The sequence below is a fragment of the Armigeres subalbatus genome, chromosome 1 (assembly GCF_024139115.2).
Source record: "Armigeres subalbatus isolate Guangzhou_Male chromosome 1, GZ_Asu_2, whole genome shotgun sequence".
Lineage (NCBI taxonomy): Eukaryota > Metazoa > Arthropoda > Insecta > Diptera > Culicidae > Armigeres > Armigeres subalbatus.
The window spans coordinates 35,430,836-35,457,009 of NC_085139.1; the positions used below are offsets into that span (position 1 = coordinate 35,430,836).

A 26,174-nucleotide genomic window follows, 5' to 3' on the forward strand; every position below is an offset into this window, starting at 1 on the left:
ACATTTTGAACACTTTTCCCTCACTACCATGAAACCATTACGCCAAATAGAAGATATAACGGGACTGTTTACAATTAGCTGATTATAGTAAAGATTAATGTTTGAATGAAAATTCTGTGTTTATTATCGTTTGAGTACATAATTTGATAAGTTGTCGCCGGCGACAATTCGCCCACTGTTTTCACGTGAAAAGTTTTCACATGAAAATTGCAATCATTATCGTCTGATAATGATTCAGCACAACACTGCCCCTGAGGGAACCTTCGCTGGCCCTAGGGGGTACCTCGGACAAAAATGCGTAATGGCGGATGTATTACAATTCCAATCAAAACTTATTGATTGAGAGTATTTTTTTAAATTTCAAAGCCTATTGATTCCTGCCCCTCACAACTCGCTCAGTGCAAAAAGGGCTGTGGACAATAGTTCACAAAAACATAGCGTCGAATCAACAAAGTTTAAAATTTTCAGTGGAGTCTACCTGATCGGAACAAGATGTTGAATAATATGTTAAGAATATGCTTCTGAACTAAAACGTCGAGTCAAAATTCCGGGAGCCATCATTTAAGAGATATGAAGCCATTTTTCCGAAAAGCTCAGTTGCTTCTTCGCAAGAGGATTGGAAACATCCTTCTATGCTTCTCGGAATCTTTTTCCAAGCAGCTCGGAAGCCTCCTTTCAAGAGGCTCGGAAGCCTCCTTTCAAGAGGCTCGGAAGCCTCCTTTCAAGAGGCTCGGAAGCCTCCTTTCAAGAGGCTCGGAAGCCTCCTTCCAAGAGGCGGAAGTCTCCTTTCAAGAGGCTCGGAAGCCTCCTTTCAAGAGGCTCGGAAGCCCCCTTTCAAGAGGCTCAGAAGCCTCCTTTCAAGAGGCTCGGAAGCCTCCTTTCGAGAGGCTCGGAAGCCTCCTTTCAAGAGGCTCGGAAGCCTCCTATCAAGAGGCTCGGAAGCCTCCTTTCAAGAAGCTCGGAAGCCTCCTTTCAAGAGGCTCGGAAGCCTCCTTTCAAGAGGTTCGGAAGCCTCCTTTCAAGAAGCTCAGAAGCCTCCTTTCAAGAGGCTCGGAAGCCTTCTTTCATGAGGTTCAGAAGCCTCCTTTCAACAGGCTCAGGAAGCATCCTTTCAAGAGGCTGGAAGGCCTCATTTCAAGAGGCTCAGAAGTCTCCTTTCAAGAGGCCTGGAAGCCTCCTTTCAAGAGGCTCAGAAGCCTTCTTTCAAGAGGCCTGGAAGCCTTCTTTCAAGAGGCTCAAGCCTCCTTTCAAGAGGCTCAGAGGCCTTCTTTCAAGAGGCTCAGGAAGCCTTCTTTCAAGAGGCTCAGAAGCCTCCTTTCAAGAGGCTCAGAGCCTCCTTTCAAGAGGCTCAGAAGCCTCCTTTCAAGAGGCTCAGAAGCCTTCTTTCAAGAGGCTCAGGAAGCCTCCTTTCAAGAGGCTCAGAAGCCTCATTTCAAGAGGCTCAGAGCCTCCTTTCAAGAGGTCTGGAAGCCTCCTTTCAAGAGCTCAGGAAGCCTCCTTTCAAGAGGCTCCAGAGCCTCCTTTCAAGAGGCTCAAGCCTCCTTTCAAGAGGCTCAGAAGCCTCCTTTCAAGAGGCTCCAGAAGTCTCCTTTCAAGAGGCTCAGAGCCTCCTTTCAAGAGGCTCAGTGCCTTCTTTCAAGAGGCTCGGAAGCCTCCTTTCAAGAGGCTCAGAGCCTCCTTTCAAGAGGCTCAGAGCCTCATTTCAAGAGGCTCAGAAGCCTCCTTTCAAGAGGCTCAGGAAGCATCCTTTCAAGAGGCTCAGGAAGCCTCCTTTCAAGAGCTCAGGAAGCCTCCTTTCAAGAGGTTCAGAAGCCTCCTTTCCAGGACGCACAGAAGCCTCCTTTCAAGAGGCTCAGAAGCCTCCTTTCAAGAGGCTCCTTTTAATATCCTTTCAAGAGGCTCTTTTCGAGAGGCACAGAAGCCTCCTTTCAAGAGGCTCAGAAACCTCCTTTCAAGTGGCTCAGAAGCCTCCTTTCAAGAGGCTCAGGAAGCCTCCTTTCAAGAGGCTCGAAGCCTCCTTTCAAGAGGCTCAGAAGCCTCCTTTCAAGAGGCTCAGAGCCTCCTTTCAAGAGGCTCAGAAGCCTCCTTTCAAGAGGCTCAGGAAGCCTCCTTTCAAGAGGCTCAGAAGCCTCCTTTCAAGAGGCTCAGGCCTCCTTTCAAGAGGCTCAGGAAGCCTCCTTTCAAGAGGCGCAGAGCCTCCTTTCAAGAGGCTCAGAAGCCTCCTTTCAAGAGGCTCAGAGCCTCCTTTCAAGAGGCTCAGAAGCCTCCTTTCAAGAGGCCTCAGAAGCCTCCTTTCAAGAGGCTCAAGCCTCCTTTCAAGAGTTCAGGAAGCCTCCTTTCAAGAGGCTCAGAAGCCTCATTTCAAGAGGCTCAGAAGCCTCCTTTCAAGAGGCTCAGGAAGCCTCCTTTCAAGAGGTCAGGAAGCCTCCTTTCAAGAGGCTCAGAAGCCTCCTTTCAAGAGGCTCAGAAGCCTCCTTTCAAGAGGTTCGAAGCCTCCTTTCAAGAGGCTCGGAAGCCTCCTTTCAAGAGGCTCGGAAGCCTCCTTTCAAGAGGCTTGGAAGCCTCCTTTCAAGAGCCTCGGAAGTCTCCTTTCAAGAGGCTCGGAAGCCTCCTTTCAAGAGGCTCGGAAGCTCCTTTCAAGAGGCTCGGAAGCCTCCTTTCAAGAGTTTCGGAAGCCTCCTTTCAAGAGGCTTGGAAGCCTCCTTTCAACAGGCTCGCAAGCCTCCTTTCAAGAGGCCCGGAAGGCTACTTTGAAGAGACCTTGAAGCCTCCTTTCAAGAGGCCCGAGAGCATCCTTTCAAGAGGCCCGGAAGCCTCCTTTCAAGAGGCTCAAGGCTTGATTTATAAACTTACGTAATAATAAAAATTTAAGCCAATTTTATTGAAAACCCTATATTCCGCTAGATTCAGATCTATTTGTCACATATGTGTTGAGTTACGCTTGTTTTCATTTACAGTAAAAAAAAGGGGGTACCTTAATTAATGCAAAAGTTCGAAAGGGTACATCTCAAGAAAAAGGTTGAGAACCGCTGTTCTAATCTAATATTTAAGCTATAAATTTCTGAAAATTATCCTCATTGTTTTTTTTCCTATTTGTCTAAAACTCATAATTATAATTTAGTTTTAGTGAGAGGAAATGGCAACTTTGATGGGTTTTGTTCTGTTAATAGCAAGACGATCTGCTAACAAAAATAACAAAACCCTCCAAAACCTACATACAACATGAAGTCGCCAATTTAACAGGAAAATTGCAGTTTCAACTTCACATGCTTAAAACATCTAACAGTTTACTGTGAATTCCGCCGATCTCTAAACAACATATGTAACTGTTCGGCAATGAATTAACAGACTTCATTTCATTATATTGTTGGCCATCTGTCAAGACTCATAGAAAGCCTTTAGAAATGTTACCAAACAGTTTTCCTGTTCAAAAAAAGATACATGCAATTTTTTTGATATGGGTCTACAAATTGAAATTTTGAATCATCCCGAGAATCAGAATATTTTCAAATTATATATTTATACAATTGTGTCTTCAAACATCGGAAAGAGTGTGTGCCATTATTGCCATGGATTGCAAATGTCTCCGCCAAGATCAAATAACAAACGTGCGGCTAGCAATTTTCCAGCTATGGCTCCTTTATATTGTCATTAGTGCTCGACTCGGCAAGTGTCTAAAAATTGACATGAGCTTGTATGCTCCAAGGTTTACGCACTGGAAGCCTCCATGAAATAAAATTTTAAAATACTGGTTTAATATTGTGATTTTAATATTATTTCATACAAACAACGAAACGCTTTAAAAATGGACGTCCTTAATTCGGACCATAATCACTGGCTTTTTGTCATGGGTAAACAAACACATAGGAGGCTTCATAAATTCAACAAACCATGTTTGTATATCATCCTGACGAATACTAATTTGTCGCAGTGTATCTCAATAATTCTTCAAAACAAATTTCCAAACCGCTCAAAGCCGTTCCAGTTTGCAATGCAGTTTTAACACCAATCAGATTTATGTGTTTTTTAATGCAATACATCTAAAATTCATTGGAATAGGACCTAAAATTTCATTGTAATAAAGTTTATAATTTGAATATCATAACAAACTAAATATAGGAAAATAAACTATTTTTCAATACAAATTAAAACGTAACCGCAATTGCTCTACTGAATTAAGCAATGCAAAAATTGTTTAGTCTATTTATTAACTTCTAAACATCGATTGACAATGAAGTAAATAAAAAAACACCGATACATGACAAAACGATTGCATCTATTGGACTGATGTGCACTACACTTCATTAAAAGTCTTCCGTTTTGGTAGGTACTCTGATTAATTGATTTGTAATATGTAGTGAATATATGTGTGTATGTGATGTTCAATGGTTGTTGGTGATTGCAGCTGATTGCTTATTTAAAAAAAAAAAAAAACAAAGTTTGAGCTCCAAATCATAGTGCTTCCGTGAATAGGCGCCTAACAGTCTGTGGCTGGTCTTGAATAACGCTTTCTGTTGGTTGCATTCCTATCGTGCTAAAATCTAACATCATTAGAAAAACGCAGCTTGCTTCATTTTTTTTTTTGATCTTGAAAACAAAAATTCATTTAAATCCTACATACATAATAAAGATAACCTATCTTAAGTAATATGCAGTGTTACGAAAGGTGTGACAACGATATAATAGTAATAACAATTATTGAAATCTATCACTAGAGGGGGTCGCGAGTATTTTTATTCTTCCTCACAAATTGAGCGTTGTGCTATAACTTTAATTACTATCGCGTGACTAATAACTATCCCTATCACCTAACACCAGGGAAAACATTTCCCATTTGACGTAGCTATTCCATAATTCATTAGTACGCAGGCCAGATGCCATCACGCACAGAGCCTTCATTGTCCCTCGGGGGACAATTCAAGGTCCGATAAAGTTGCCTACAGCGATTCTCTCTCTCTGTGTTCCAAAAAGGCATGAAACGATCATATTCCACTCTGGCAGACTATCCCAATCCATCATACGGCATTTTCGGATAATCATGCTAGATTAAGGTGGAACGCCTTCGCTTGTAATTGTGAAAATGATTGATAGTCGTTGAAACACGACACCCTTCCAGATCGGTACATTCACTTTGCGAATAGCACCTGAACGAGATGACAGTTCCATTTTTTGTCTGCTGTGGTGGTTAAAGCGAGCGTCTGCCAGAACGTAGTAAATTGTGGGTGAGGTCGTGTAAACACGTTGAAATTAAAGGGAAGTTTAAGGATTGGTTAGTAACGCAGAGCAAGAAGTTGATGATCAAATACTGAACTGTTAAAACACAGAAATATTCCGGAAAAATACAACTTAGTCATGAATAGGACCAACGTAAATAGAATTGATCTTTTAACAAAACATGTACTTTGTAAACAAAAAGGCGGTAAAGGCAAAACGTAGGCGAATCAAGGTGGGAAAACTTGGCTTTGTTCGAAATTGAAAGTGAAAAAAAACATTCGAATATTGAGGAATGGACTAAGTAGTTTTTACAGAAGTGAAACAATGGGCGGATCTACCTCTTTCCTTGCTCGCGTTTTAGTTCTCCGCCGTATTTAGAACCGCTACCAACGAGTTCAATAATTTCGGGTATACTGCTGGCAAACATTGCCTAGAAATTTGAAGGGGGAGTATTGATAAATTGAGGGCTGTCTTATCATCATTCAGAACCGTTCAAATTGGTTTGGTTTAAAGCAGACATGGAGGGTGGCGGCTTTCGCGCGAGTACTTAGTATCTAACAGATTGGTTTTAGTTTGCTGTTTATTATTCTAAGCGTAAAGCTTGAGTATAGCTTATGGTGATATGGTACGTACCATATATTTACAAACAAATGGGATTTAGAAAATATATTAAAGAAAAGAATGATAACAAATGGTTTAAGAAATAAATAAATAAATGAATGAAAAAATATGCGGCAGCCAGCATAAACAAAACCATGCCTAATTCAAGAAATAATATGAAAAAATACGTTTTCAATTCATTGCTTATAAACAACCAGCCATGCTACAGATTAGCAGATTTATCTTGAACTGACGTAGTGATAGATGCTGATCAAAAATTAGAATTTTCAATTATTAAACTATTAAAGCTAAATTCATAAAAAAAAATTACCTTGAACTTTGAATTGATAATATGCATATAACATCAGTATCGACTTAAAAAGTGATCTGTTTAAATGGAAACGTCACTTTTACTAACAGAATATTTTACCGAAAGTAAAGTGGCAGCTCTGATTAATTTAAATTGCAGAATAAATTTATTTCAGTTTCTTTCCTTTTTCCATTTCAGAAGATGGAATAAGTCACGAAGTTGGAAGAGGAGAAGAAGCATTTTTTAAATGTTTTTCTTCTTCTTCTTAGACTCTTCCACGATCATTTCTTATGCCAATTAGCTTAGAGAAGACTCTTAACTTAAATTTGTTACTACCTACATAAATCAATCAGATGCGCACTAATTCGTACAAAACGTAACTTTTTAGACCATACCATACTGTGTTAGTCCAATCATTAGCAATCATTATACAAATGAATTACAATATTTTTTTTAGCAGATTTAGATTCTTTAGTTTTTCTATTACGTGAATCGTGAAAAATTAATAAACTAAATCTTCATTTTTCTTCGTTAAATTTTTATTTTAGGTGAGTTGTGTGTGACCTAGTTTTATTATAGAATGGAGACGCATGGTATATCAAATTTTCACCACTGCCGTTTTTGTGATTTCCATCATATTTTTTGTTGTGCTACATAGGTATCAGGTGTAGCAAAGACATTTTAGTACAACATATGTTCGAAAGTTAATATTTTTGACATTTATAGAGCAAGATTTTTTAATTTGGTAGCGCCGCGTTTGTTTGGGGGAACCTTAAAGCTGTATTTAGTATTGGGTCTTGCTTTAAAAAAAATCGGAAAAAGTCTCATCAGATTCGCAGACCAATTACCCTAGCAGCACACATGTTCCACAAAGATCACAGCAATTCATATGTGACCGGGTTCAGTCACAATGAAGTTGCTACAACCATTTTTGTTTGATTTGTGCTGCTTGGGTAGTTTCACAGTCATGATTGCGGATACAAGCGATGCGAATAATTCTTCACGGACGCCGGACATGAATGCAACGGAGGCTGCGTCGACGGCTTGCGCCCCGTACTCTTCGACGATATACTTCCTTCAAAGTGACCAATAAGGCCAGCGGTTCTCAACCTGGGGTACATGTACCCCTGTAGGTACCTTCGCTGGGCCCAGGGGGTACCTTATACAAAAATGCGTAATGACGGCTGTATTACAATTCCAATACCAACTTATTGATAAAGTTTTGATTATTTTTATTATTCTAATACTTTGTACTGTACATAATATGCATCGCGATCAGTTAATCAAAGACTTTTGAATCCTGTACACCCTAACCAGTACAGTGTAAAGAGCTTTGGAACAAGATCAAAAGGACAAAAATCGAATGTACAAATTTTAAAAATCTTCTATGTTTTCTACATGATCGAGGCAAAATGTTAAATAATATTCTTCTGAGAATTAAAATCTTGAATCTGAAGGTTCGGAAGCCTCTATTCGATAGACATGAAGCTCTTTTTCCGAAAAGCTGAGTAGCTCGTAATTATCCTTTCAAGAGGCTCGGAAGCACTTTTTTCAAGAGGCTGGGAAGCCTCCTTTCAAGAGGCTCGGAAGCCTCTTTACAAAAGCTCGGAAGCCTTTTTTTAAAAGGCTCGGAAACATCAATTCAAGAGGCTCTGTAACCTCCTTTCAAAAGAATCTGAAGTTTCTTTTCAAGATGCTCGAAAGTCTCCTTTCAAGAGGCTCGGAAGCCTCCTTTCAATAGGACCGGAAGCCTTCTTTCAAGAGGCTCTGAAGCCTCCTTTTAAGAGAATCGGAAGCCTTCTTTCAGGAGGCTCGGCAGCCTTTTTTCAAGAGGCTCGGAAGCCTCCTCTAAACAAGATCGGAAGCCTTTTTTCAAGAGACTTGGAAGTCTCGTTTCAAGAGGCTCGGAAGCCTTCTTTCAAGAGGCTTGGAAGCCTCCTTTCAAGAGGCTCGGAAACCTTCTTTCAAGAAGCTTGGAAACTTCCTTTCAAGAGACTCGGAAGGCTCCTTTCAAGAGGCTCGGAAGTCTTCTTTCAAGAGGCTCAGAAGCATTCTTTCAAGAGGCTCGGAAGCCTTCTTTAAAGAGGAAGTCTCGTATTAAGCGGCTCGGAAATCTTCTTTCAAGAGGTTTGAAAGCCTCCTTTCAAGAGGCTCGGAAGCCAACTTTCAAGAGGCTCTTTAAAAAAGTTCAAAAGCCCTCTTCCAAGAGACTTGGGATCCTCTTTACAAAAGCTCGGAAGCCTCCATTCAGAAGGCTAAGAAGCCTTCTTTCAAGAGACTCGGAAGTCTACTTTCAAGTGGCACGAAAGCCTTCTTTCAAGAGGCTCGGAAGCATTCTTTCAAAAGGCTCGGAAGCCTTCTTTAAAGAGACTTGGAAGTCTTGTTTCAAGCGGCTCGGAAATCTTTTTTCAAGAGGTTTGGAAGCCTCATTTCAAGAGGATCGTAAGCCTTCTTTCAAGAGGTTCGGATGCCTCTTTATAAAAGTTCGGGACCTTCCTTTCAAGATGCTCGGAAGCATCATTTCAAGAGGCTCGGAAATCTTCATTCAAGAGGTTTGGACGCCTCCTTTCAAGAGGATCGGAAGCCTTCTTTCATGAGGCTCAGTAGCATCCTTTCAACAGGCTCGGAAGTCTTCTTTCAAGAGGCTCGGAAGCGCCCTTTCGAGAGATTCGGGAGCCCTCTTTCAAGAGGCTCGGGAGCCTCTTTACAAAAGCTCTGGACCCTCCTTTCAAGATGCTCGGAAGCATCATTTCAAGAGGCTCGGAAGCCTCTTTTCAAGAGCCTCGGAAATCTCGTTTCAAGAGGCTCGAAAGCCTCCTTTCAATAGGACCGGAAGCCTTCTTTCAAGAGGCTCGGCAGCCTTTTTTCAAGAGCTCGGAAGCCTCATCTCAAGAAGATCGGATGCCGTTTTTCAAGAGACTTGGAAGTCTCGTTTCAACTGGCTCTGAAGCCTTCTTTCAAGAGGCTCGGGAGCCTCTTTACAAAAGCTCGGGACTCTCCTTTCAAGATGATCGAAAGCATCATTTCAAGATGCTCGGAAGCCTCTTTTCAAGAGGCTCAGAAGCCTGCTTTCAAGAGGCTCGGAAGCCTCCTTTCAATAGGATCGAAAGACTTTTTTCAAGCGGCTCGAAAGCCTCATTTCTAGAGGCTCGGAAGCCTTCTTTCAAGAGGCTCGGAAACCTTTTTTTCTAGAGGCTCGGAAACTTTCTTTCTAGAGAATCGGAAGCCTCCTTTCAAGAAGCTCGGAAGCATCCTTCCAAGAGGCTCGGAAACCTCCTTTCAAGAGGCTCGGAAGTCTCCTTTCAAGAGGCTCGAAAGCCTCCTTTCAATAGGACCGGAAGCCTTCTTTCAAGAGGCTCGGAAGCCTTTTTTGCAAGAGCTCGGAAGCCTCATCTCAAGAAGATCGGATGCCTTTTTTCAAGAGACTCGGAAGTCTCGTTTCAAGTGGCTCTGAAGCCTTCTTTCAAGAGGCTTGGAAGCCTTCTTTCAAGAGGCTTGGAAGCCTCCTTTCAAGAGGCTCGGAGACCTTTTTTCTAGAGAATCGGAAGACTTCTTTCAAGAAGCTTGGAAGCCTCCTTTCAAGAGACTCGGAAACCTTCTTTCTAGAGAATCGGAAGCCTTCTTTCAAAAGGCTCGGAAGTCTCCTTTCAAGAGGCTCGAAAGCCTCCTTTCAATAGTACCGGAAGCCTTCTTTCAAAAGGCTCGGAAGCCTTTTTTCTAGAGAATCGGAAGACTTCTTTCAAGAAGCTTGGAAGCCTCCTTTCAAGATACTCGGAAACCTCCTTTCTAGAGAATCGGAAACCTCCTTTCAAGAGGCTCGGAAGTCTCCTTTCAAGAGGCTCGGAAGCCTCCTTTCAATACCGGAAGCCTTCTTTCAAGAGTCTCGGAAGCCTTTTTTGCAAGAGCTCGGAAGCCTCATCTCAGGAAGATCGGATGCCTTTTTTCAAGAGACTTGGAAGTCTCGTTTCAAGAGGCTCTGGAGCCTTCTTTCAAGAGGCTTGGAAGCCTCCTTTCAAGAGGCTCGGAGACCTTTTTTTCTAGAGAATCGGAAGACTTCTTTCAAGAAGCTTGGAAGCCTCCTTTCAAGAGACTCGGAAACCTTCTTTCTAGAGAATCGGAAGCCTTCTTTCAAAAGGCTCGGAAGCCTTTTTTCAAGAGGCTCGGAAGCCTGCTTTCAAGAAACTTGGAAGCCTTCTTTCAAGCGGCTCGGAAGCCTTCTTTCAAGAGGCTCGGAAGTCTTCTTTCAAGAGGCTCGGAAGCCTTCTTTCAAGGGGCTCGGAAGCCTTGTCTCAAGAAGATCGGAAGCCTTTTTTCAAGATACTCGGAAGTCTCGTTTCAAGAGACTCTGAACCCTTTTTTCAAGAGACTCGGAAGCCTCTTTTCAAAAGGCTCGGAAACCTTCTTTCTAGCGAATCAGAGGCCTTCTTTCAAGAAGCTCAGAAGACTTCTTTCAAGAGGCTCGGAAGCCTACTTTCAAGAGGCTCGAAAGCCTCCTTTCAGGAGGCTCGGAAGCCTTTTGTCAAGAGGCTTGGAAGTTTCATTTCAAGAGGTCCTGAAGCCTTCTTTCAAGAGGCTTGGAATCCTCCTTTCAAGAGGCTCGGAAACCTTCTTTCTAGATGATCGAAAGCCTCCTTTCAAGAAACCCGGAAGCCTTCTTTCAAAAGGCTCGGAAGCCTCTTTTCAGGAGGTTCGGAAGCCTCCTTTCAAGAGGCTCGGAAGCCTCCTTTCAGGAGGCTCGGATGCTTCCTTTCAAGAGGCTCGGAAGCCTCCTTTCAAGAGGCTCGGAAGCCTCCTTTCAAGAGGCTCGGAAGCCTCCATTCAGGAGGCTCGGAAACTTCCTTCAAGAGGCTCGGAAGCCTCCTTTCAAGAGGCTCGGAAGCCTCCTTTCAAGAGGCTCGGAAGCCTCCTTTCAAGAGGCTCGGAAGCCTCCTTTCAAGAGGCTCGGAAGCCTCCTTTCAAGAGGCTCGGAAGCCTCCTTTCAAGAGGCTCGAAAGCCTCCTTTCAAGAGGTTCGGAAGCCTCCTTTCAAGAGGCTCGGAAGCCTCCTTTCAAGAAGCTCGGAAGCCTCCTTTCAAGAGGCTCAGAAGCCTCCTTTCAAGAAGCACGAAAGCCTCTTTTCAAGAAGCTCGGAAGCCTTCTTTCAAGAGGCTTGGAAGCCTACTTTCAAGAGGCTCTGAAGCCTTTTTCCAAGAGACTCGGAAGCCTTTTATCAAGAGGCTCGGAAGTCTCACTTCAAGAGGCTCTGACGCCTTCTTTCAAGAGGCTTGGAATCCTCCTTTCAAGAGGCTCGGAAATCTTCCTTCAAGAGGTTTGGAAGCCTCCTTTCAAGAGGATCGGAAGCCAACTTTCAAGAGGCTCGGAAGCATCTTTACAAAAGCTCGGAACCCTTTTTTCAAGATAGTTGGTTAGATTTGGAGAATAGGGAGAGCGCAAAAAGCATAGCTCACCGACATCCTGACTTTTCAGACAAGAGAGACTTCAATTGATAATAGAGGCAGAACGATGACGTGATCGGCCGAAATATTTGTTCTGCATTGCGCGGCCGGTAATAAAAATCAGTTCAGTGCGTGATTTCTCTTGTTTCGGACTGCAGAACGATGACGCGATCGGCCGAAATATTTTCCCTTTTTGTGGCACAGACCTGTTGGTCCATATATACCGAAATATTTGTTCTGCATTGCGCGGCCGGTAATAAAAATCAGTTCAGTGCGTGATTTCTCTTGTTTCGGACTGCAGAACGATGACGCGATCGGTCGAAATATTTGTTCTGCATTGCGCGGCCGGTAATAAAAATCAGTTCAGTGCGTTATTTCTCTTGTTTCGGACTGCAGAACGATGACGCGATCGGCCGAAATATTTGTTCTGCATTGCGCGGCCGGTAATAAAAATCAGTTCAGTGCGTGATTTCTCTTGTTTCGGACTGCAGAACGATGACGCGATCGGCCGAAATATTTGTTCTGCATTGCGCGGCCGGTAATAAAAATCAGTTCAGTGCGTGATTTCTCTTGTTTCGGACTGCAGAAGGATCGCGCGATCGGCCGAAATATTTGTTCTGCATTGTGCGGCCGATAATAAAAATCAGTTCAGTGCATGATTTCTCTTGTTTCGGACTGCAGAACGATGACGCGATCGGCCGAAATATTTGTTCTGCATTGCGCGGCCGGTAATAAGAATAGCTATCGAACAAGTAAGTGCAGTGCGTGTTTTAGTCGTCGGGAAAGAAATGAAGTATCTATCTTGTGTTCGGTGGCTCATGCGCATGTCGCGCGCGGTCGAAAAAAGCGAGTTCTTCAATAGTTTGCTGTAGCCATCGAACAAGTGAGTACAGAGTGCTGCGCTTCCGTGCGGTCGTCCAAAACGCGAATCTCCTTAGCTTTCATATGCCACCGGGCGTGCATGTTTTTTAACTTTTAACTCGTATTAGTGTCATTTCCCATCCCATAGATCGCATCGCTTACCAAAGTGAATCCAGATAAATTATCCTTTGTAACTAAGACGATATCCTATCCCAAGACAATCGTGGAGATGCAGAGGTATACTCGGTCTCTAGTAGCAACGAGAGTCGGACTAAAAATCCTTCCATTCCTATATGACCGTAAGGACGTGGCCGGCGCCGTTATTGACTTTAAATATTTGAGCTCCCTAAACGTGTACATTGAGAATGGGTAGCTAATCCCAAGCCCCATTCATTGTGTTCTCTGTACAATTTCGCAAGTTCAGTCAATCACGGAGTAGCAACTACGAATTGTGCGGTCATAATGCTCATGCTCATGCTCATAGTTGGTTAGATTTGGAGAATATTTAAGGCTGAATTGTCGGTTCGATCATTTCCGTCCAGTGGAGCAATTTAGCTCCAATAGTTGGTCGAATTCAAAACAAGTCAGCCCAGTGAAGTATTTTTGATTCTATAATTTGTCGAATTTTGGGACTCAGTTCAGCGAAGTAATTAAGATTCAGTTTTTTGTTGGAACAAGTCAGTCCAGCGAAGAAATTAAGATTCAATAGATGGTTAAGTTTTGGGAGTCAGTTCAGTGAACTAATTTATATTCAGTTGTTGGTTAAATTTAGGACAAGTCAATCACGTAAAATATTTTAAATCCAATAGTTGGTCGAATTTTGGAAGTCAGTTCAGTGAAGTAAATTTATATTCAGTTGTTGATTACATTTGGAACAAGGCATTCCAGTGAAGTAATTGAGATCCAATAGTTGGCTGGATTTGTGAAATATTTAAGCTTCAATAGTTGGTTGGATTTGGGACAAGTCAGTCAAGTAAAATATTTTAGATTCAATAATTGGTCGAATTTTGAAAGTCAGGTCAGTGTAGTAATTTACATATATTCAGTATTGGATTTGGAACAATTCAGTCCAGTGAAGTAATTGAGATCCAATAGTTGGCTGGATTTGTGAAGTAATTAAGTTTCAATCGTTGGTTGGATTTGGGACAAGTCAGTCCCGTGAAATATTTTAGATCCAATAGTTGATTGAATTTTAGAAGAGATCGAAGTAAGCCTTGCGCGAGGTCGGCTGTGTTTGATTTTCTGACAGCGAATTTTTGTCTTCGATATCGTAAAGTTTTTATTTCGGCTGGTGCTACCCCTAGGGTTTATCTGGTTTTAGGTTTCTTAAACCTCTGGATAAGTATACAGCAACCAGTGCGAATTTGCTGATTAAAAAAAAGTGCGTGAAAAATGTGTGTAATGTGGAAGCTTTATAGGAGCCAAAAGTCTCTTCCATTTTTTGGAAATGGATTAATTTGGTGAGATTGTTTCATTTTGTTCTTGCTATATGTTTCCTACGATTATGTTTCCTATATCAAAATAAAAAAGTGCTGGATTGAATAATCCCGAAGTTTGCTTATGAATCCATTATCCAGTTGATAATGGTAGCACGAACAGGCGGGGCTTACTGTAAGGAAAAGTGACCTCGGACTGGTCATGAAATACCAGGCAGTCTGAAATGAGTCACTGAGCAGCAGTAGAGCTGGCACTTTCTAACTCCCGGATTAAATCTGACTGTAAAACTATTTGAAACAGACAGCTTTCTTCCATAACATCACTGCCAGTCAGTGGGGGTTAGTTTGTACACACACGCACGCAATAGTTGGTTGAATTTTGAAAGTCAGTTCAGTGAAGTAATTTATATTCAGTTATTGATTGCATTTGGAACAAGTCTGTCCAGTGAAGTAATTGATATTCAAAAGTTGGCTGGATTTGTGAAGTAATTAAACTTCAATAGTTGGTTGAATTTGGGACAAGTCAGTCCAGTGAAGCAATTGAGATCTAATAGGTGGTCGAATTCTGAGACAAGTCAGTTCAGTGAATTGTTTATATAACACCATTTGAATACGGAACCAACTTCTTTGTTGTAGAACTCTTATTGATTATGTAGATCCAGCGAGGACAAGCTGCGACAATTACTTTTCTCTCCCGCACAGGGAATCATTTTTTTTTTGAATGCGCATGCGAAACAAGCGACATAAGAGAACCAACGACAAAGCTTTGTTTTTGTCGGAGATAATAATGATAAAGATCCGAAAATTTTTGTCAGCAACAAAAAAGAAGACAATTTTGTTGATAACTTTTCATCCCTTTATTTTGCATTATTTCTAGAGCAAATTGCGGTTTTATGCTATCATAGTTTCTGCTTTTATTGAAATATTCGAGAATCGAACGATGATTACAAAATTAGCATCGCATTTTCGGAAATATCATTGTCAATGGATCGCCTCTCACCTCAATATTAATGTTGTTCTCCAATATTTGCTCGATGTGAAATTTTCTATTTCGTTGAAAATTCTTGCAATCACTTTTAATTTGTGTCATATTATAAAACAAACGTCTCGGAAAAAACTTCTTTCGTTGTTATTGTAAAAAACATCATCCGGTTCTATTTTTTTGTAGATTTTTAACCAGCATCTTATCAACATCAGTATTTACCCCGGAAGCAGTATAAATAAAGAAGGTGAAATGAAACAATAAATAATTACATTTAATATGAATTTGAATAAAAAGCAACCTGCCATTTATCCATCGAAGCAACATTATATATATTTGCAAAACGAGTAAATTAAAAAAATATATTCCCTAGGCAAATTATAATATTATTCCGCAATAGATTTGTCTCAAAAAGCCAAAAATGATCGAATGATAGGAACTGAAGTACGATAATCAACTAATACGTTTAAAACCTAAATTTACATCGTTATTACAAACGAATCAAGGTTAGCTGAAGCAAATGCTTTTATTATTGTTTTATTGTTTTAGTTTTACTCTAAAGGCTTGATAAAATAATTATAGCGTTTCCTCGTATCGGAACAGTGTGCGGAGTGATACATTGAGATATAGAGGGAGATACATAATTGTATACGGGATGGATGCGAAGCTGGTGCAATCCACCGCCGGGAAAGTCGCACAGAATCTGCTTGGCTCTGAACAGGAGGGTACCATGTTGTTTCCTCAGTTGGTCTGTAGTTTTTTTTTCTTTGGGAATGATGTTTTTCTTTGAAACGATCACTTAAACTTAGCATATTAAATAAACTATACAAACGGAACTTAACAGTTTACAAAACCATCGGAACAGTCTTGGTGTTACGCGCGGGTAAGCCAACCCGAACGAATATCGAAAGATATTTTTTTGTTAATCACGGTACAATTTTCACATCTATTAAATAATGTTTTTTTATCGTTCGATATTCGCTCGAAGCGTTGCCACAGTCAGCTAACTGATGCGCGGCACTTAAGCTCTATATATAGGGATATCGTCTGATTATGACGTTGCGGTTTGCCATCGCTTAAAGTTCTAAACAAACAGGATAACAAATGAAGTGGAATTGAAGCGGTAGGAAAGTTACGAAGCAGTTTTAGTTTTCTAATACGCATTCGATTAACATTGCCAATTGGGATAGCTCGAAATGTTTCGCAGATGTTTCCTAACAGTTCGGTAAAAGATGGCGCTTGATTTGTTTCTCGCCCGATTCCCTGACGGCGGTTTGAAGGCCGCCTATGCTTATGGTTCAACGACGATACTTATTCTACATTTTTACACCTAAATATTTGTTTTCTCGTATTTTTTTGTATCATACAGCATACTGATAGCATAGAAGTGTTAAATCAAAAGTATTCTAACAGTTGTTTGCAATGTATTGAAGTTAGAGAAAACCGAAGGAGAGTAAGTGAAAACGGACAATTAGAAGAGAAAGTTGCTACTTACCAAACCGACTAGTAAAAAGAATACTAAAAATGTTCTGCCGAGCACGGTTTCGCAGTAAACATCGCCGTAACCTACTGTTGACATAGTAACTATGAGAAAATATACACACGTCCAGTACGACAACTGTTGCGGGTTATTAAACTCTAACGGATCGCCGGAATTCTCCAGCTGAGCACGGCGTGATGGGCGGTGATGGCGAGAGGAGAAAATGGAAGAAAAAGAAGAACGCTAATTAGTCGGAATCCACTAAAACACTGCAGCTTTCTGTTAGGAAGGGTTGTGTTTTGTAGTAAGTAGTACTTGTTCGTGTGCCTGAGGGAATGTAAAATACTTATAGTTAGGTACGAAAAATGTATAAATTCAAACGTTCTAAAGGCATGAACTGGCTTCTACTAAAACGCTGCAGCAAAAGTTTTACTTTTAAATGGAAGGTACTTGTCGATATTGGTATGTGATTTAGGCAAGGGTTGAACGCATTGGAGAATTGTCAGCAGGATGGAAATTAGCAATAATAAACTTATTCTGAACGTGATATGGAAGTAGAGTGCAGAAATTGAACATAAAGGGCAGTAGTCATTTATATTGTAATTCAATTACCATATCGGATATTATGTCGATTCTCATCATCAAAATCAAACACGCATCTATCATTTTGCGAAAATATGTGAATTTGTATCTAAAAATCTTCTCATCTTCTTACCCGCCGAACATTTTGAATCTTTTAATAATTGGAATTGAAAGTAATTGGTGCATTACTCAAAGAAACCATGGTTTCAGAAGAACTTGTGTTTAAAATATTTATCCATGCAAGAATTCAGTTTACAAACTTTAGGTTGCCGCTAATCACATCAACTTTGAGTTCAAAAAGGTCCGAAAATATGATGCGATGTTTTAGAATAAATTTAAAGTTTTTGAAACGAAGCATATAATAATAAACTGAACATGTTCTGGAATTATCCACGTGGTTTTTTAATCTCATAGAAACCTGATTGAGAGTACAAAACAAAAAAAGAAATTATTCAGCGTTACCGAGTTCGTTCAGTCAATTTATAAAACATTTCAAGAGATACAATGGCTTACTTCCCATTTTAATTAGGGTAAGACGGTATAATATGCCCCCCCCCCCTAAGGTAACTCCTTGATAACTTTTTACTTTTCAATGCAATTTATGCAAACTTTGTGTTATTTGGTAGTCCAGGAAGTCGCAAATGAATTGCCCGTGAGAAGTCATATACAAATATTACAGCTAACACGTAATAAAGCTTTTTTGAAAAGTGGTGAAAAAATGAATTCCACAAAGTGCCTGGGCAATACGCCCCACCTTAACCGAAGACGTTTCATAGCCCCAATGCTCTAGTTTGCATCATAGTATCCGTCTCTCAGTAACGCGCAAACAATAAACAAGTAATGTCATTTTTGATGACCCATGAGAGCTAGGTTAGCTACGCACTGAAATTGCTCTAAACTGTAATCTAGAATACTTTAATAAGAAAGTTTTGGACCAGGTTCAGGGTCATAATGCATCCCAGTCCTGATTCAATCCCATTCAGCTTGATGAAAGCTACAAAATTCAATCCATTTTTTCAGCATTACTGTCTAGGATGCAATCAAAATTATTGCATTGTGCCTTTCAAATAAAATGACCACCAATTTTTCAAAATATCAAAGTAGCTTTTTTCCTGGCGGTACACAGTAAAATATTCTGAAAATTAGCCACAACGGAAATCCTCACTGAACCAGATCATAATTTTCAATTTCTGCAATGTAATAAAATCGTTGATATTTCCATTCAATATGACTTAATTTTACATGCGTCTAACGGAAACCTTGATGTGCGAAAACGTGGCTGTCATAACAAATCAAAACAAATCTCATTCCTTCTCAAGCAAACCGCAGCTGGCGCTTATTTTATTCATATGAGCATCAATCAAATTGAAATATTCGGATGTACAAAGTCGCCATCATAATGCAGCATTTCATCGCTATAACTCAATGATTTTCTAACATCCCTTCGAGAAATCTGTGATGTATTCAGCATACTGAGTATCAAACATTCACGTCAAGAAGTTTCCGTGTCATGTTAATTTATCTTATCGTTCAGTCTGATGAAGAATAATTAAATCGACAGAACGCTTAACTTGTTACTCTTTGGTCGACTCGCTTTCAAGAAGTTGAAATGCACCAGTGGCTAACGATTCCCATGTTGGTCGCCTTTTTTTATTTTCCTATAAAAATATGAACTTGTAAATTACAGCACGTGTAAATTTAAAACAACCTATAACTTTTCGTTGCTTAACACGGAGGTCAACTTGTTACATCTACTTGAACGGAAATTTACAGGTTCTGTACGAACTGTGTATGTTTTCTTTGGGCGAAAATCTGGCGCTCATTTTTTGTTGCGATTAAAAATAACCGGAGGAGTAGATTTTTTATGAGCGGTAAAATCCCCTTCAGAAGTAATAACAACCAGGGTTTGCAGAAATCGCTCTCAACAGATAACGAACAACGATAAAGGAGAGACAAAAACTGTTCCGAATCATAACAAGCTATGACAACAAATTTATCAAACTTGTATACAAGTGCATAGGCAGGATAGGCAGCCCCCACAGAAAAATGGTGATTCTCACTGTGCTGTGTAGAACAAGTTGAAAAGCATCATCAGAGCCAGTGCTCCCCACATTCGAGGTTTCTAAAAGAAATTTATTATGGGGTATAGCATCCCGAATCAGTTCTCTATCATGACAGCTTGCGAAAAAAGTCTCTCGCGGTATGCTACATATCGTACATGTATACAGAGATGATACGTGAGAGACTTGTTCTTTCTCTTTAGGATTCAATCCCTGATAACAACTAAGAACACCTGCCAAATGGATTAAATGTAATTGAGAACAGGTAAACTAAGTTTTAAGACACCTTATTGAATTATTCTGTTACCCGTCTTACAGACGGGTGAAAGCATTGACCTCTTGTTACCCGTCTCAGTGAAAGCATTGACCCAGTCTCAACTTCTAAGACTCATTGCAATTCCTATGACGGTTTTAATCCCAAAAAATGAAGCAGTTTGACAATATAGAAATCTCGTAAAATTAAACAGTTCTTGGGTAATATTCTCAATCACGTTCAAGGTCGGAATGGTCGACAGGCAATACACTTTGTAAAAAGCATTCAACTTCACTAATCGTTCGTTTGAGAATAATTTCAATATCATCATCAATTAATTAATTGTTTTGCTTTTTGCTGATCTCAAACCTGTAAATGTAAATTTATAAACATCAACAAGACATCACCTTGTAAAAATATTTCAAAAGAAAAGCGGCTCCGTTATGCCATCTGGCGCTTGAGCCTTCAAATAAACGCAATTAAAAAAACAAGACATCACCATAGTAGCGATGCTCAAAGCATTTGTTTGTAAAGCAGACGAGCTGACATTGTCGTAAAAGTGGATATTTAAGCCGTTGCTTGTAATGCAAATGTATCTATTCTGCTCAGCTCTCTGCTCGATGACGAGAATTTTTAACTCATTTTCACTAACAGTAATGTCTGTTTGTCTGTGCTCTTACACCCAGAAAAGTCGATAAAATTTCGAACCCTAAATTTTCACCTTAACACAAGGACATAATTGTCCTGGAATTAATATCCTACCAAATCAACCACGACTTCCATGATGTCCCCAGCCACGGTACCAACCCAATCATGTTCTCCGAATGTCCTTCATTTGCATCTCAAATCCTGGCATACGAGGTGTTGTAGGATCTCCAAATTGTCAACCACGATTTCCATGATGTCCCCAGCACGGGTATCAACATCGTTATGTCCTCCGAGTATTTATATTTCATTTGCATCTCAACTTCGAGGATATGAGATCTCGTCCTGGAGATTGTCCTTGAGTTCGAAATCTACCGAATCAACCACATCTTCCATGATGTCCCCAGCCGCGGTATAAACCTGTGGTCCGAGTAAACGTCATTTTGCACCGAATCGAAGGCGGGGCTCCTAGACATCACTTCTCGTCTGGTTTTGGGCCAATCACATGGCTGAGCGTGTTAAAGTGTTATGTCGTAAGTTTTGATCGAAAGAAGTACACGCTCAATCACAACTACGTAATCGTTGATGAACCTCTTTACCACGCTTATTCTGTTCAAGATCTTGGAGTTGTTCTCGCTACCGAGCTGACGTTCAAGTAACACCAAGAAGAAGTCTAGAAAATAAACTATTTTTTTAAAGACAATTCTTCCTTCCGAAAATCTACGGAGGACTATTTTTTGAAAATTCGACAGAAAATTTATTCTGAGATTCTATAAAAAAAATCGCTGCTAATCTTTTCGCTGATGTTCGATGAAGTTCTTCCAAAATTGTCCATTCAAATTCATCAGGAATCAAGGAATTTGGAAGTCTAACTACGTAAATGTCTGCTGGATTTCGGATTGACACTGATGGAAAGGTTTGAAAAGTGCGATTGAGTTGATACCTTTGCTGTAGAAGCTGAAATTAAGGCGATAGGTCAATGATGCGCATGAACAACAAACTACAAATACTTGTACATAGCACAATTGCGTTGTTATCGTTGCTAGGGGCATTATGAAAGTGGTGGTTGATTCGGTAGACCATTTTATTGAAGCTCCAGGGCGATTCGGGGATCTCAAAAGATCTCATGTACGACTGCTAATACATAAACAATACATACTTTGAGGACATAATTAGCTTCACCATTGGTTGACCATTTGGTTGAAACTCCAAAATAATTTGGATATATCTGGACTAACATTTGAAAAGGGCGTAACAGCCAAAATTTATTCCTTCTGATTCTTCGTCTACATATATAGCTATATATGTGGACGAAGAATCAGAAGGAAAAAAAATTGGCTGTTAGGCCCTTTTCAAATGTTGGTCTAGATATTACAACATCTCATATGCCTGGGTTTTAAACGCAAGTGAAAGACACATACATTGAGGACATTTCGGTAGACTATTTGATTCAAACTCAAGCACAATTTGGAGATCATGAAACATCTCATGTGCCAGGAATTGTGAATGATGACAAATGAAAATGAAAAACAAATACTCAGCGGACTGAATTGGGTTGATACCGAAACTAGGGACATCATGGAAGTCGTGGATGATTCGGTAAACCATTAGATCCTAACTCCAGGACAATTTGGAGATTCTACAGTATCTCATATGCCTGGATTTAAGCCTCGAATGAAAGACAAATACTCGGAGGACATTATTGGGTTAATATCGCGGCTAGGGACATCGTGGGAGTCATGTTGATTCGGGAGAACATTCGACGATTCGGACGATTCGGAGGTTCTACAACATCTCACATGCCATCTCACCCTGTACTATAAGGCAGTTTCATCACGCACCGAATTATCCACGTATGTCTAATAGGAATGCTCAAAATATGTTCCTATGTTTCAGGTGATGGCTTTCATATGTTATGTCAATATTTCCATCATCACTAGATGGATAGACATCATTTTCGGTAATAAAATAAGAGAATATAACCAAAATTTCCTTTTTATAAATCCGTTGATTTACTCCCACAGCTCTAGTGAAAAATTGAACACCCATAGACACAATATTTTGCAATGCCCAGAAACTAGAATAGATGACTAGGAGATTGGTGAAAAACCTGTGAAAATTTAACTTAACAATAAATGAGACATTACTCAGTCCAATTTACATGTTCATATACCCAAAACAATCGTCAGCTCAGTAATTTCGTAAAACTTGCGATTGGTTGCTGGTAGTTAAATTGATCTGAAACCAAGCATGATGAGGGGAACTTAGATCGACGTATTTGAACATATCTAAATCACAAACCATACTACATACTACACTCGTACTAGTAGTGTGAACTACAACCCATGATAAATTTCTTTTAATAAGCCCCAATTGCGGGGGGCACCGGTTCTGATGATTGATTTCAACTTGTTTTACACAGCTGTGCGAAGAAAATATGGTCCCCAACATAAGAAGAGCGAGAACAAAGCGTTTTATCAAACCCCTCGGTGAGGGGCGCCTATCCGAATCAGTTTTTTTTTCTTCCAACTTGTATACAAATGCGATAGTTTTGTTTTCATTGCTTGTTATGATTCGAAGAGGTTTTTGCCTCTCTTTTATCGTCATCCGTTATCTATTGAGAGCGATTTCAGCAAACCCTGCTAAGGGCCTTCATGAACATGATGGGTTGCTATCTGCTTTGTACCAAGCGAAATTGAAGTCAGCATGATTTGGAAAACTTATAACAACCGTGTTACGCATTGAAAATCATTCGTATGGTCTCTTGAGGCCCTTTAATCAAGATAGGTTGCTATCGGTCTTGCACTAATTCAATTGGTCTGAGCTTCAAGATTATATGAAGAACATAGATCATCAATCATGATGGGTTGCAGTATTAGTGTTCGAGTGTAGTTGATCTAAAGTTGGTTTGTATAGTTTGTAAATGGTTATTGCAATAATGTAAATATATTTAGTTGAGTATTGTTTGGAGCAACATACCGGGAAAACGTCTTTCATTCACTCCCGGAAGGCGTGAACATAAGCTCAAAATCTACCTGTTGTAGTACAATATCTACCATACAAATTCCCGTGTTGCGATCAAGGCGAGGACTACCCTGTGTGATAAGTGTCGTGAATAGTACCGACAGTGTGATCGAAGTCGTCTGGTACTGTGGAACCTGCCTAGGCGAGGATAATTCCATTCGTGCTTCGTTGGGTGCCCCCGGCAAGACCGCCATTTCTCCAATGGTATTCGCACATCGCAGTCGAACAGAGGGTAAATGGCTAGCGACCGGTAAGTCAAGCGAGACGAGATCGTCGAAATGACAGATTACTAGGGAGCTAGCGCAGGAAGGTGACACTGAAAGTGCTGAAGAAGGTGATAATATCAACCATGTAGAAGAAAAGGGACAGCCTAGAACAAGCGAGAAGCACGTAACTGAGAAAGAAGAAGAAGAAGAAGAAGATTATAATTATAAGATAAGTTATAAGATAGTAATAAGGGATTTTAACGTGCTTTAACAGAGACACTCGATCGGTATCGTAATACTGTCAAGCGCTCCGAGTCTGTTTCAGTTCGAAAACCCAGTCGCGTTCGGGAGAAAGTGAAGAAAAGTGCTAGTGTGCCGTCGGCGAAGTCGACGAAAACCCGAGCTTTGAGGGAACTACGAGAACTAGAGGAATTGAATCGACTAGAGGAACTCGAAGAAGAAAACCAACGAAAAATCCTGGAATTGGAGTGGAGGAGAATTGCCCGCAAGAAGAAAGTGATAGAGAAACGGTCGGTGTTAAGGAGAATTATCGAGGTGGAAGAAAAGGTCAGCGATTTCGTTTTGAACGAGGATGATTTCCCAGATTTGGATGCTGCAGAAGCTGTAGTGGAGAGGTGGCGACCGGAAGAGATACTCCCAGGGGATGTACGGTCGTTCGACCAACGGAGCAATACAATGCCATCGAAGTTGCCGCGCTCAACGATGCAGACGTCCAAAGATAGATGTCCAAGGAAAATTCCAATAATTACCAACATCAGACTTGTGCGGTCCATTCGATCTTCGTTTCGGGATGATGAATCGGTCGATGAGCGAGATTCCGGATTACATCAGACGGAGCCGGGTCTATCGCGATTGCAAATTGTTTCAAGGTATGTTTTCCCAAGACGACTACCACGGTTCAATGGTGCCGCTGAAGATAGGCCAATGTTTATCAGCGCATACGACCAAGCGAAAATGTCTTGGGGATTTGCCAACGCCGAAAACTTCGTACGTCTACAGGAAGCATTGGAAGGGAAGGCATTAGATATGGTTCGACATTGTCTACTTTTTCCGGAGAACGTTCCATCAGTAATCGAGAAGCTAAATAAAAAGATTCGGAAACCCAGAAGTACAAGGCTGGCGAAACGAATTCAACAACTGGAGAGTCCCAATGTGGAGAGATTAGAATCGGTCATTGAGGTTGGGATCGCCGTGGATGAGTTTACCCAACACCTGAAAGCAGCTGGCCTTACAGACCACTTGAAGAATCCCTTTCTGATGCAAAGTTTGATCCAAAATTTGCCGTCGTACTATCCCATAGATTGGGTGGATTACAAATGGCGACACAGTCAACTTGCAAACATTTGGCGGCTTCATGGAATGTTTGGATGAAAAAGCGTTGGAAGCAACATTTGAAAAGCCGGAATGCAGCGAGGGTTCCAGAAAGCGAGATAAATCGAGGACAAAGCTGCTGAGCTGCCTAAACCTATGTCCGTTCTGCCTGTACGACCACGGAGATCGATCATATCGAATAAAAATGCTGTGCAATGTTGATAAATGCCAAGAAAAGCATAACGCTCTTCTCCATGGTCGTTCTGGAGGATTATCGCGAGTACAAGCGCAGTGCAACAGTCATCTCCGGTCCGAGCGAGCAGTGCTGTTTAAAATAGTTCCAATAACGTTGTATAACGGCAAGAGGAGGGTCGGTGCCATTGCATTCATTGACGAAGGGTCTTCAATTACCATGGTGGACAACGTGCTAGCAGAAGCGCTGGGTGCCGATGATCCAGTATAACCGTTGCAGATGAGCTGGACGAACGGTGTACAACGTACGGAGCTTCAGTCAAAGAATCGGTACGAGTTGCTGGAGGTTCACACCGTGCATAGGTTGGATCTCTCTGCTCAGAAGTTGGATGCCAGGAAGCTAGTTCAGGAGTTTGCACACCTTGAGCACATCGATATCGATCCTTACGAGAAAGCTGCTCTAAAGATATTGTTGGGAATCGATAATCTCCACCTCATCCCCCCGCTAGACTCCCGAGTAGGAAAGCCTGGAGAGTCAGTCGCTGTTCTCTGCAAGCTTGGATGGACGGTGTATGGTCCACGTACAAACGTCGTAGGCAACGTACATTTCCTGGGAAGCCATCAATGCGCTTGCAAGAAATGCAGTCAGGCAGATAAAAGGCTGGACGACGCGATAAAACAGCATTATCAGCTCGAAGAAGTTGGATTATCGCCAATACGCCTTGAATCGAAAGAGGATCGGCGAGCTCGTGAAATATTGGTGAGGACAAATCGAAGGGTGGGCCAAAGATTCGGGACTGAGCTGTTATGGAAAGAGGACGAGATCCAATTTCCCGAAAGTTTCAACATGGCCATGAAGCGGATGCGAAGTATAAAAGATCGAATAAATCGAAATCCGGGGGTACGTGAAGCCCTACAGAAGCACCTAAATGACTACCTAGTCAAGGGTTACGCACATCGCATCACTGAACGTGTTTTGAGGGAGATTTCGAAGAATCAAGAGTGGTACTTGCCACTGAACTATGTGGTCAATCCGAAGAAACCTTGGTCTGGGACGCAGCTGCGAAGGTGCAAGAAGTATAATTAAATATAAGTTGCTGAAAGGACAGGACATGGTTGCAGAAATATCAGTCGTGATTAACAGTTTCCGTGAGAGACGAATCGTGTTCGGAGGTGACATAAGGGAAATGTTTCACCAGGCCCTAGTTCGTCCGGAGGATCGGCAAGCACAAGGTCCAAATGGAGAAGTGGAAATCCTCGTGATTTTCGGATCGAACTGCTCACCCTGTTCGGCACAATTTGTGAAGAATCTGAACGCCCAAGAACACGATGATGAGTTTCCTGAAGCGGCGGATGCTATCATCGGGAAGCATTACGTCGATGATTACTTTGATAGCGCGGATGCTGGAGCGGAAGCAGTGAGAAGAGCTACCGATGTCTATGCCAGAGGAGGTTCCGAGATCAGGAACTGGGTCAGTAACTCGAAGGAAGTTTTGCGGCAGCTCGGAAGGCGGATAGTACGGTGAAGTCGCTGGAAGTGGACAAGAGTAGTCAATCGGAGAG

The 26,174-nt window shown here is 41.2% G+C and overlaps 1 protein-coding gene across 28 annotated transcripts in view; it reads right to left on the reverse strand.

Moving 5' to 3' along the window:
* LOC134224057 (calcium-activated potassium channel slowpoke) overlaps positions 1 to 26,174 on the reverse strand; it is a 289,103-nt gene that overhangs the window by 191,794 nt on the left and 71,135 nt on the right. For 15 of the 28 annotated variants that reach the window (XM_062703499.1, XM_062703307.1, XM_062703468.1 and 12 more), the window contains exons 6-7: positions 16,333 to 16,500; positions 5,553 to 5,644 (exon numbers count right to left, since the gene is read on the reverse strand). In XM_062703499.1, coding sequence (XP_062559483.1) covers positions 5,553 to 5,644; positions 16,333 to 16,500 — 260 coding nt within the window. The remainder of the gene's footprint in view (positions 1 to 5,552; positions 5,645 to 16,332; positions 16,501 to 26,174) is intronic. The other 13 variants (XM_062703481.1, XM_062703432.1, XM_062703474.1 and 10 more) reach the window with 1 other exon arrangement.